The 13,679-nt window shown below is 36.1% G+C and overlaps 1 protein-coding gene across 2 annotated transcripts in view; it reads left to right on the forward strand.

The window, feature by feature from the left end:
• The window catches only part of LOC149070228 (teneurin-m-like), a 292,210-nt gene that overhangs the window by 188,619 nt on the left and 89,912 nt on the right, over positions 1-13,679 (forward strand). For both annotated transcript variants that reach the window (XM_089250141.1, XM_089250142.1), the window contains exons 11-13: positions 43-362; positions 493-604; positions 5,056-5,160. In XM_089250141.1, coding sequence (XP_089106267.1) covers positions 43-362; positions 493-604; positions 5,056-5,160 — 537 coding nt within the window. The remainder of the gene's footprint in view (positions 1-42; positions 363-492; positions 605-5,055; positions 5,161-13,679) is intronic.

The following is a 13,679-nucleotide window of genomic DNA, read 5'->3' on the forward strand; positions in this document are numbered from 1 at the left end:
ATCAACGTATAATTCTTCTTTTCTTTAATTCGATAAAACTAGGAGGAGTGGGTGGAGTAATCGGTGGTAGTGCCAATGCTCCCGTTTCGCAGAAGGTATGTATCCTAGGTCCAACAGAAGTGTCCTTCTACAAAAAAGTCGACTTGGGTTCGGTCCTGAACAAGCACCTACCCGCGCACGAGTCGTGGAATCTGTGGTTCCTCCAACCAGATGCTTCGTTCGTCCGGTTCAACTTCTCAGTTCCACACAGCGCCAAGATAGCGCTACTAGCGAGGAGGAACGACCCCCCTTCTATCACGTCGTACGACATCATGGAGGTCATCGTTGACCAACACAGGCTATACAGGAGGACGACAAGCGTGGTAAGATTTATTTCTCATGACTAGATACATTAACGGTTCAGAAAACCATCGGTCAAAATTCGGGATTGTTTTTCCGTGTTATGCCTTTTAGTCTGTATTAATTCATGTTTACGTTTTACTAATTTCGCAGCAGCAAGAAGAAGTGAATTTCTTACATTACTTAGAACCCGGTACATGGTATTTATCCGTTATTAACGACGATGAAAAGCCAATTTCTATCGTTTTCAACCCGAATGTTACACGTGAGTATAGATAATATCTCAATCATGCCTCTCTTTAGTAAGAAATTATCGCAATGAAAGTAAATATATTCGTTAAGTTTGAATGTTCATCATCATTCCCCCGATCTACAAGGTGTGCAAGAACTCTACTCTTACTACGTAAACCTTGAAAGAAAGCGTATGAGTCGCGCCAAGACAATCAATTTTTTTGCAGTGGAATCTAGGATCGTAAAAGATTTTTTCGTAAACAGATGGGAAAAGCTTTAAGAGATGATAGTACTCACAAAAACAAAGAACGCATGGTCTAAAATGAAGTGCAAACGTGCTACGGGGCGCAGCATAGTAGTAAAACCGAGGGTACGAGGAGAAAACACAAGAATAACGTATACGTTAAAAAAACAATTTTAATGAAAAATTTACAATAATTCCTCAAAAGAGCGACCGCCAACGGTGATGCAAGAAGAACAGCGGCGAAGGAGGGAGTGGCGAACGATCTGGAATATTCCAGGGATATTGAGAACCTCCCTAGCGATTAGGTCTGGTCCGTCTCAGGAGACTTAGGCCACGGTGGAAAAATCCAATGACATCCAAGACCAGCAAACCACCCACACCAAGCCACAAGCCAACCAGCAGCAGGATCCCTCATACAACTTCATCCCCCCTCCACACACTCAGGGTGATCAGCGAATAAGCCCTTATTTCAAAATTAAATATCTCTACAACAAAGATCAATAGAATTATGCGGTAAACGGTACGTTTATTAGCGAAACTGTAAGAATGTTGTACAGAAATTTCGAAAACTTAGTTTTTTTTTAAATTTTTTAAAATTTAAAAAAAAAAAAACTGGAGATTTTGGGGTTCCGAAAATCCTCATTTGTGTGAAGAGAAACCACTGCATTCGCCTAAAGTTACTGCATGGGCTGCGGTATGCGCCATGTGCGCTGACAAATTGTTCCAAAATTGTAACGTTCAGTAGTAATCGTTTCTCGCAGGAAGAAGGGGCCGATAACGCCTCTGGCGCATACCGCAGCCCATGCAGTAACTTTAGGCGAATGCAGTGGTTTCTCTTCACACAAATGAGGATTGTCGGAACCCCAAAATCTCCAGTTTTGTTTTGTTTTTTTAATTTTAAAAAATTAAAAAAAAAACTAAATTTTCGAAATTTCTGTACAACATTCTGACAGTGTTGCTAATAAATGTACTGTTTACCGCATAATTCTATTGATCTTGGTTGTAGAGATATTTAATTTTGAAAGAAGGGCTTATTCGCTGATCACCCTGTATATACACATATGAGAATATAGACAATAATGCAGACACATACACCAGACTCTTCAGCTGTCCCCACAAAAACAAATCAAGACATGACAGATCAGACGATCGGGGTGGCCAAGCTACAGGACCACCTCACCCTGATCCATCGGTTTCGAAAAGTCACGTCCACATAGTGCCATACCTCTCATCGCCCAAAATGGGCTGAAGCTCCGTCGTGCTGGAACCGCATACGTCGCCGGAGGTCAGTTGGAACATCCTCCAGCAAGTCTAGCATACCTCTTGCAGAAACGTCCGGTATTTGCCATCGTCAAGGCGTTCCGGCAGAAGATACGGTCCTATTAGGTGGTCGCCGATGATTCCTGCCCAACATTGATGGAGAAGCGTCGCTGATGCGCATGTGGATATGCAACATGTGGACTTACAGACGCCCAGACATCTTTATTGTGGGTATTAAATGCACCATCTCGTGAGAAAGTGCCGTTTTATTGTTTGCGGAACGGCCGTTTCCAAACGCGCTAGCACATTTGCGTTTCATGTTATACCATGCCTTCTTTGATGACAATTGTTTGTATTGGTGTACACTATCATTTCTTAACGTTTTTTTCATCTTTTCTGAATCATCCTGTATAATTTTTTTTTAACCCTAGATTCATAAAAATTCGTCTCACAGACCACGCGAAATACGTAAACACTTGTAACTTTTAAAGTGAAAGAGATAGAAAGATGAACTTCTAAGTACCTTCCTAGATCGTTCAATAATTAGTATTGCGCCTGTCGCATGTCAGAGTGCACGTTTGATAATGGAGTTACAGTGAGTAGGTCGTCCCACTGACGAATGCTTATGAATAGTGCTGCGATTGTATGTAGAACGGGTGCAAATTGCAGAAGTTCTTGGTGGAACTTCTTCCGCTGATCAAACACAACCCCGTGGATCTCAAAAAAAAATTTGTGCCTTCTACGATTATAAAAAACGTCGAATGATCACAAGTTTCTGTTGTACCAAATGCAAAAAACTCACGCGTATGGATCACCGTGGTTTATTATGTGTCGATTGCTCAGAATAATTGTTGTGTTCATTTTCATTTCAGAAAATGATTAATAAACAACTTTTCAGATTTAAAGTGTGTTTTATTGTTCCTTGTATTCTATAAAGCAAAAATCATCAATAAAATATGTTCGTCTGAGAGACGAATACTTATGAATAGTGAATCTCCCATGCATGTTTATGAATCTAGCGTTAAATTACAGTTTCAAAATTTTAATCTCCTTCGAAGCTAATAAGACTATATAATTAGTTTGTGCATATATATAGCTTCCCCTCTCTCTCTCTTCCATATTCTTCTTCTCCATAGATGAAAATTAGTTAATTATTATCGCGATAATCCAGGGATAATAACAAAAATTGTAACTAGATAACAAGTAAAAAAAAGTACTACTACTCTAATACTACAAAGCTTATATTCTTTACTAAGCAAAGTGATTAAACTTCTCTCACATTCAAGATTAAAACATATTTACATCATGATCATGATCTTCCAAACATTCCTTTCATGATCCAATAACTTCTGAAGAAAAATTTTATAAAATAATTATTTTAAGATTCAAAAATGAATTTTTTCAAAATGCCAAAAGAAAAGATTTAAAAGGAAACACAAATCCCTTAAAACATAGTTTTTTTCTTCAAATTTTGTTTAATTTTATTTACAAATTTTTTTTTAATGTGTTGATAGATTAATTCAAGTATATAATTCAAACACTCCTTCCGGGATTCGTATTGTTTGCCGAGCAATGGCGGTATTTGTTCCAAGTTTTTATTTTTCTTTTAATTTCGCTATTCAATATTTACTAAAAAATACAAAAGAAAATTGTTTTTATCAAATATATTTCTCAGGAAACAAAAAAAAATTGTTTCATAATTAAAGCTCATATTCATTAAAAAGTGTTTGTCATTTCTCTCTCTTTTTTTCACATTCTCACTTTCTAATTCTTTCAGAAAAAAAAAAAATTTGCTTTGAAAAAATTTTAGCTAAAAATAAAAATTTATAAATTTTGTTTCTTAAACAAATATTTCTTATGCAGTGACACTGAAAGAAGAGCATAAATATTTATCAGGAAAAAAAATAGAATAATGTAAATAATGTTTTTTTTCGAAAAAAAAACCTCGTTATCGAATGTACTTGAAATTAGCGCGATGAAACGTGAAATTTTTCGTGTAATTTCTTTACATCGTTAATTTTTGATGGGATTTTTATCAAATAGATGCGGATAAAATCCATCTATTTTTAAGGAGATTGTAGTACAGTGAAACTTCTCCTTAACAGACACTTTTCTGATCCCCGGTTCACTGGAATAGGGCTTTAATGTAATTCGCTCCCCGTTAGCGGACAGTAAAATCAGGCAAACTATGTTTCTGTGACAACTCTAATTTATTAATTTTTGGTCATAAGCCGAGAATTTACCATGTGGAACTAAGATCATGTTTAATCTCAAGCTCGTGTTGGTAAATACTAAAAATCGTCATTAACTGAACATAACTATTGTCCCAGATGGTGAATCCAAATGGTAATGTTGGGCTTGATCGTAGGAACGTATGAGGAAAGCCAACATTACAAGACTAATAATGTTATGTTTTTATCTTCTTTCACACTAATTTTAATTAATTTTTTTATTGCAAAATATACCTAGTGCACGTATCATGTACGGGTGGAAGTAATTAATTTGTTTGATGAAGGAAAGAAAGGTTATCGGTTTTTCTATATTTTTATCACAGTTTCCAACTTTTTTTGGGAATTATGCATATTCACCGGTAAAAGTGATAGATATGGAATTATATAGTGGATATGGAATATATATATAGTGGAATTTAATCGACATTTCTTTATCGAGACGATCGGTGATTCTTATTATCGGTGTACAACACAGCAATATATACATTTTAACATTAAAATGTATAGCAACTAATCGCGACCGAAGCTAGGTGTCGTATATATGCCGAATTTGTATAAACGAAGTTCCGCTGTATATCGTACTTCCTCCATAAGCGGACACTTCCCGTTAGCGGACAAAATTTTTGGTCCCATGGTTATCCATTATTTAGAGGCTGTTCTGTACGTGTATCATAGGTGATAAATAAATAAAAAGTAATTTTATATGAAATTCCATAAAATTGAGTTGAATAAATGTTATTCGTGTTTCAGGTGAAATCCCTATAACCTGCCCGAATGAATGCCATGAACATGGTAATTGCCATCTCGGAAAATGTCACTGCTTCCCTGGTTATATTGGACCTGACTGTGCTGATAGTAAGTATATTGCAATGATGTAGAATATAATATATATTTTTTTGAAAATATCCTTTCAACCATGGCCCCTTTCGGACCATATTTTCTTCTCGTGACTATCCTGCTATACTCAGAGGCTCTACATTTGACGTGAATGCGTGTAGGAACACTTGCATAACTGTGAGGCCATATTAAGGGAAAAAGGGCCGTTCAAAATGAAGGTTATATTTCATTTATGTTTTGAGCTAGTGTGTTTTTAAGTAGCGTAAACACACATGCAATTAATGCATTTTGATGTACATTATCAAATTACTTTAAAAATTTTTATGTTTGATGGATAATTTTTTTGAAAAACAACTGCAAAACTGAAATTTTCTATATTTGTCCCCGTGCGTTTCCAATTTTGAAGAATTTCATTCATATTTTTAATTGTGGTTCTATAGACACACAAACATTTAAAATGCGTGCATTTTAAGATGAATCGAACGGTATGTGAGAAAACACAATGGTACCAAACAGACAATTTTTTATATCCATTTTAACAACTGATTCATTAATAGCAGTAAATATTGATGCATTATAAAAACGTGTGCTTATTTATCTCAAATCCGTCTTAAGAAGCAAGTTTGCAAAATTTGGAGTAAATTGAATGAAATTTGGTTCGCGAGGTTCATTTTGAATATCTGTTCGTGACGAAAAACAAATACGGAGGAAACTAGAAATGAAGATATTATATCCCGTAGAGTGTAGAAAACCATGATTTTTTAATTATAAAAATCCCAGTGGAACAATTCATGACTAACAGATTTCAATGTCGTTTGTTTTAGAAAAATGTATAAGAATTCCGATATTTTTAAAATCGCGAAAAACGCATGCAGGTTTCGGCGTCACGCTGGAACGACAAAAAGTGCTATAATAACTACAAAAAGACTTATTTGATCAATTATTACAAGAGTTGTTGGAAGTGGCGGCAGTTGGCGTTATTGCACAGCCTACAACGACGTAAAAATGATTCTCGGATGCACTCGAAGATGCCAGGTATGCTTTTGATGTCTGCCGCAGCGACGACTAAGCACCCATTCCCATCTGCCTGATCGTAAATCAGATGCATATCAGTGTATTCCTCGTTCGTGTAGTCAGCCATCACAATACTTATTGAAACAGGCAACTAACTGCTACACGTGCTTACTACCTCAATAGCGCTCATTTACGTCACAGCAGTGCGTGATCCTACCCCAGCGCATGCGTTTCGCGATGCTGCTTACGTCAGATATGGTGAGCGAATCCACGAACACATTCAGCGATCCACCGACATCCACCTTTCGTGTTCTCTGGACTCAGAGCCTGCATGCGTTTTTCGATTTTTCACCCTCTCAACGTGGTTTGCGATGTCATGTTCCATCGAAATTTTTGTTCCTCTTGATGACTACTAACAAACACAAAACAAAATTCTGAGTTTGTCGGTCCAATAACAGAACACCCCGTATACTGAAAACTGGCTGTTTTTGTAGAAATACTGACTTTTGGAAAAATTTCATCCCTGCTGCTACCAGGACTCGAACCTGGTCCAGTGCTTTCTCAACTAAGCTATAGTAGCAGATAGAATATTCATCCTTTGGAGTGGATATCAACAAGTGGAGAGAGAGAGAGTTCATCTTTATGTATATGTCGCCAACTGGTGGTCTTGATGTCATTTGCAAGCCATTAGCTGATTGCTGTCACCGTCCATCGCACGGTACAATTCGGCATGTATATCGCTCCAAAGGCGAACGATTCTATCCTTCTCTACAGATCAGATTATCAATTAGAGAACTCGAACGGCATCCTAGAGGTTCTGGTTCGAGCCCCAGTAGCAGCAGAGATTAAACATTCCAAAAAATCGGTATCTTTACGAGAACAGCCAATTTTCAGTATATCTTGTGTTTGTAAAAGCGTTTGCAAACTTCAAGAAAAACAAAACACATTGCGTCTTAAGTGAGTAGAAAAATTGTTCCTCAAAGCCAAGTAATTTTTTCCATAGAATGTCAAGACCGTCGACCAGTGTTATCCAAAAAAAATAAATTTAAAGAGGAATTTCACTCTTTCAGGGATATTTTTTTTTTTCAACAGTGAGAAATAATCTTAAAAAAATTAATTAAGATCAGTTGAGAGTATTTTCATGCATCAACACAATTTCGAGGAATAAAGTTGGATTGTGATGCGTGTGGAGAGGTGAGCACTGCCGTGGATCGAACCCATGAAATGATTTCAAAAACTAATATTATTTCAAGTCGAAAGCTTTCATCTGCGTCTACGTGTATTTTTTTCCCTTGGATCAGAGTAGTATTTCCTTGATGAAAAATTTCTACAAACTCTTCATGTGTTTTTGTTGTCATACGAAACAGAAGAAGAGCAAAAAAAAAAAAAAGCTTGTACCTTCAAGACTTGCCATCAACCACACCTAATTTATAAATTGCGAGGCTTTATCGCGTGACATAACCATGGAGACGTTATCTTTTGGTGTTTATGGTGAGCATGCATGTGTGCACGAACTCGCGTGTTTTAAACTGTTCTGAAAAATGAAACATACTATACGGAATTTGCACGACCTCAATATCAATCGCAGCAGAACAAGCTTCCACGAATCTAAGCAATTTTTTCCAGTTCATTTCGCCTTTCGCACAGATTTTTCATGAATAAAACTTATATTATGGAAACCATAAACTAATTTGATTAGTAAAAAATAAATATGACAAAACTTCTGAATGGTGAAGAAGTATCAGCCACGCACTCTGACAAATTACTTCGACCTCAATGACTTTCATACAGACGCTAGTTGCATTCATCTAACGATTTCGAAAGTACCACAGAATTCACAACAACGTTTCACGTTTTCAAAGACACTTTTTTACTAAAAATATTTGCAGTTGCTTTGAAAATACCGCGAATGAAGTTGTAATTTTATTATGATTGGGGGGGGGGGCAAATTTCATCGATAAAAATACGGGAAACTCCGATCCTAAATACGTGACATCGCCAATTCTCGCAAATTATGTTCCTAAGCGTCGGCGATATTGCCAAATATTGCTTTTGAATTACCCGGGGCGAGAAATGGAGTGATACATAAAGTCTGCAGCCATTTTGAATGTATTTCATGGAGGATAAATAAGTTGAAAGCATGATAAATATGTCAGAAGAATATGCAGTCTCAGATTTATATATAAAAAAACTTGTAAATTGTAAACTATGTGAATTATTTTCCTCCCTGGATTCTTTTAAAGATTATGAATTAAATCAAGCAATTTATGAATTAAAGTTGTGACTGCCAAATACGATGGAACCTCCCCAAACAGACACTCCTCGTTACCAGAAATTTTTTTTGCTCTCGTCATTTATTTTATTCAAGTTTAGGGTTTTTGAGTGTTTTAAAACCTTTCAGGCTTACGTTTCTGGTTTCTTTGTTTCAGATTAGGCCTAACTGAAGATTTATCCTGGCTAAATGAAATAAAATTGGCGTTACTAAAAAGTGCTGTGTACACAACACCTTTTGGTAACTTTCAAGCAATTTGGAAAGTTTGGAAAGGACAGCATTATTGAGGGGAAAGGAGCGTTGTCCCTTTGTTTTTGATGATCTTTTTCATACATCTTCTCCGATTTTTGAATTCATATAACTTAGCGAACATTTAGTTGAAAACATGAGAATTTTTTTCTGTTGGCCTCAGGAGAGACCGAGTAACAACTTCCTAATTGGAATTTAGAAGACAAGGAGAAAAGTATAAAAATTATAATTTTCTATTTTGTGACACACAGTTTTTCCACTTTGAAAAGAGGGTAATTTTTGCACGCTTTTTGATCATTATTGAAATGAATCATACCTCTACGACGGATCGTTGATGAGATAAAGGCCACACTTGCAGGACACCCTGTATAATACACTATTCATAAGTAATAATGTTTGTCCTCATCTAAGTGTGTGGATAATATTTTATTCTTGAAATTACCTCGAAACTTCAATCCTTGCTTTCACTTCAAGAATACGAATACATCTTAAACTAGAAGAGCGTTGAGTATTTAGAATCACACATCGGAAATCAGGACTATGGAAAATCTAAAAATTATTCGGAACAGACAAGAAAAATGAGAAAATATATACATATCTCTGATGTTTTTCAAAATGTGTGCTTTCCGGAATTCCTCTCTTCTCTCCAAACTGTAGAAGAGGAAAAACTATAAAAACTCCAAAAATTTCCAAAACTCTAAATTCACTTAGACTTTATTTCATTGCGTCTGGACTTGGTCAATGCAGTGAATACTTTAGAACTTGTTCTAAAGTGGGAGCTGAAGAAAACAGTTTGTACCAGAGTCTAGTCACGTCTAAACGAAACGACATAGTGGAAAGTTCAGCCTTATTTCTGGAACTGGATCAGCCGGAGACGTATTTACTGATCACAAGAGAATCCATTTTATACGTCTGATCGCGGAGTGGATAATTTAATTATTAGTTTCATTACGTTTCTCTACAATTTATCTTTGTTAATTTTCTAAATTACGAGTCCCTTGAATGAAATTGCAGTTCTCCAAAGAAAAACAATATTTCTCTGCATGGGAATAAGTATTACAGTAACAATTCAGTCATTAGGGGCCTCTGTTGTAACGACACCCTGGCGAGAACGTCAATCATTGGCGGTGCGAGCTGATTCCCCTACAGAATAATGTCAAAGAACCTTGCATACAACGTCGATGAAAACGCAACGATCACGGATATAACGACACATTTTGCGTCACGTTTGCTTCTCGTTATGAATAACGAGTGAAAAATACTAAAAACGAAAGTATAGCAATAGTAAATTGAATAAATAAGTGCAAAATATTAACATGAATAAATGGATGGAAAAATACTGAAGTAAATAAATAAGAAATACTGTATTGAATAAGAAAGTAAAAATACAAAATTGAATAAATAAAATGAATGAGTAAGTGAAAGATACCAAAATGAATGAGTAAGTGAAAGATACCAAAATGAATAGAGAAATCGAAAAAAGAAGGTGAATATGAATAAATTTAAAAAGTAACATGAATAAATGAATTTAAGATGCTAAAATGAATAAATGAATTTAAGATGCTAAAATGAATAAATGAATTTAAGATGCTAAAATGAATAAATGAATTTAAGATGCTAAAATGAATAAATGAATTTAAGATGCTAAAATGAATAAATGAATTTAAGATGCTAAAATGAATAAATGAATGAAAAATTTTAAATGAATGAAAAAATTTGGAATGAATAAAAAATTTAAAATGAATAAAAAAAATTTTAAATGAATAAAAAAGTATAAAGCTAATGATATGAAATAATGTTTCCGACGATTAGCAACATTTATTACGAGAATGGCGATCTAACGTATTCGTGATCCAAATTTCCGAATCATACCGAACTCCATGCACAGTATTTCGTCGTATCTGTTTATATTTTTGTACGTATTTAGGATCGGAATTTCCCGTCTTTTTATCGATGAAATTTTGTCACACCTAATAAAATGATAATAAAATGACTTCGTTTGCAGTATTTTCACAGCATTTGATTATATTTTCAGTCAAATAAGGTCTTGAAAACGTCAAACTCTGCTGTAAATTTTGCGGAACCATCGATACGTTATAACCGACTTTGACTGTATGAAAGTAACTGATATTTCTTCATCATTCTCAGAAGTTTTGTCATATTTATTTTGGTATTAATCAAATTAGTTTATAGTTTCCATAATGTAAGTGTTATTCCAGAAAATAAGGAAAATCTGTGCGAAAGATGAAATGAACTGGAAAAAATTGCTTAGATTTGTGGAACTTTATTCTGCTGCGATTGATATTGAGGTCGTGCAAATTCCGTATTGTATGTTTCATTTTTCAGAACAGTTTAAAACACGCGAGTTCGTGCACATATGCATGCTCACCATAAACACCAAAAGATAACGTCTCCATGGTTATGTCACGCGATAAAGCCTCGCAATTTATAAATTAGGTGTGGTTGATGGCAAGTCTCGAAAGTACAAGCTTTTTTACTCTTCTTCTCTTTCGTGTGACAACAAAATCGCATGAACAGTTTCTTGAAATTTTTCATCGAGAAAACACATTACTGATCTACCAGAAAAACAACATTATACACGGACGCAGGCTTTGGACCTGAAATAACATGACAACGAATAGATTTTCACATTTGTGATTTGGGTGACGGTATCATGAAAAGACTTCGCCTGTTCAGATGTAACAAACACCAGCGCGACTAATAGTAGTTCACTGCGAAACTAGGGAAATCGAAATTTGTACCCGGCCAAAATCGAAAAATTACTCAAATTTGCGTCTCCTCTGTTGTATCAGAAGGGATTTTTCCCGTGAAAACTGAATAAAAAATTCATCGAGATATCGGGAATGGAAATTTATGATATTTTGTCAACTTTTAAGTACCACATTAATTTTGGACTGTTATTTCAGCAATTCAAAAGTAGCGAAATCTAAAATTGCAATTGTCAATGTCTTGGTGAATTTTCCCCGAAATGTCGTGGGAAGAATTCCTTTTGATGTAATATATAGAGGTATAAATTTTACGGTAATTTTTTTACCTGGCAGTTAGAGCAACATTCATGTCTAGCGTGGTCCAATAGTATTTCACAAAAATTTGCTTCCAAAGTTTTGCTGCAATGAAGCACCAGCGTGGCGTAGCCTGGCCCAATTTTCCACGGCGAATACTTGCTTCCACAACACTCTCAAATTACACACCACGCCAAAGCCTGTTGTGACTGTTGGTTGCAACCAATGTGTTGGTAGGCGGATTGGAAGATCGGGAAGGAAGGCGTCTCCTTTGACTTTGTGTTCGCTCTTCTTGACTTTTATAGCACTCTTCGACCAGCCTTCCACTACCTTCCAGCCTCGAACATTCGACGATTCTTTATCAATGGTGGAGCGGCCATACCCCGCATCCATGGCCAACCTTGGGACGTATTGGGCAAGGCTTGGCGCGAATGCGGCCTCGGCTTATGAATGTTCACGAGGTACATGTGCATATCATTTTGATCATTTTTGTCGCACCACGGTCATTTCTGAACACGAGGGCTAATTAGACCGGGACCTACAATTTATTGCCGATTCCGAACGGGAGGCTTGTTTTTTTAAACTCATCGAAACGTTGGTGCACCAAACCCTCGCAATTTTTTCTGTGGTTATGTCACCGTTTCTGTTGTAGCCCTGTGTCAGGAAAGTTTTCTGACAAGGACGAACCGGGTATCGAACTCGCGACACCTCTGCACATCCTTTGGTACTCTAGGCGAGTATCTTATCCACGTGGGCTGCCGCGCCCTACATGTGCATATATGTAGTAGCAGTAGTTCCAAAGTTTGCTTTGCAATTTCGTGGGGGTGTTCAATATGATGTCGTACTTTTCTTCGAAATTACTCGTTTCAAAAAACACTATTACTACTACTCAATCGTGCATGCACCTCGTGTAGATTCCTCTGCGGAAATTCTAACAAATCGATGCATGTCTGAGTATATTTATAGCTTTTAGCGTATTCATGTTAATAGTGTTGTGCAAGTTTCGTGTTCTCGTGTTCTTGCTTGTAACTATCAACTGTCTTCCATATTTTGAAGTGAAAACGGTAAATTCTTGAATTCCCATGTTATGCAAGTACCACCCCGTTATAGGTCAGCCTGATCTCTGTGGAGAGATTTTTTTTTTTAAATGGGAAAACCGGTTCGCATTTACACCTAGAAATTGAGAAAACCGCGAAAAACCAACTTCAGCAGACCACCATAGTGCCGCCGACGGGCTTCTTATCTGGATCGAATGCTATTTGAATCAAGCTATGGCACCCACATAGAAAAAAATGTATCGAAATACATTAGATATTATATTCCATACATATCGAACATTGACGGCCCGGACACAACCCGCTTCACATCTCAGAGATATCGAAATGTTCCCGAAGGATGGGTGTATCCAGAAATTTATTTATTTATGTAAATTGACACTACAGAATAGTTTTTTTTATGATAAAAAAGAATAATATTCAAATAGAACACAAAATACATGGATTCTTCCCAGTCTTTTATTCAAAATACATTGAGACACAATTGATCCATGACTAGTTTTTTTCCCGTATCAATTCTAATTACATACCTGTTGATATTTTTCTTCGATTGCATAAGAAACACGTTCTGAATATGAATCAGATTCCACTCATAATTTAAATTCAAATTATTTAATATTCATTTAATATTTATTTAATTATTAATAGTGTAGTTACACAAGATCTACTTTAATACAAAAAAAGTTGTCGCTTAGTTACCGAGACTGGAATCGCCTTAAATCAAAGCCTCCTAGCGAGGATCCAGGTGGCTTTGCTTAAATCCCGCAGCCACATCCTCTAACTCCAGTCACACGCAACCCACGAACAACTTGAGATCAGAGTTGAGGGAACGCCATCCCGCTCCCGCCTCTGTACTCCAACATCCCTGTCCAAGTTTACTTTTTTCATATCGAAGCATGACTTTAAATGCAACTACAATTACCG

Source organism: Pholcus phalangioides, unplaced genomic scaffold (assembly GCF_987345545.1).
Source record: "Pholcus phalangioides strain wild (caught in Gottingen) unplaced genomic scaffold, Ppha-v1.0 ptg000022l_1, whole genome shotgun sequence".
Lineage (NCBI taxonomy): Eukaryota > Metazoa > Arthropoda > Arachnida > Araneae > Pholcidae > Pholcus > Pholcus phalangioides.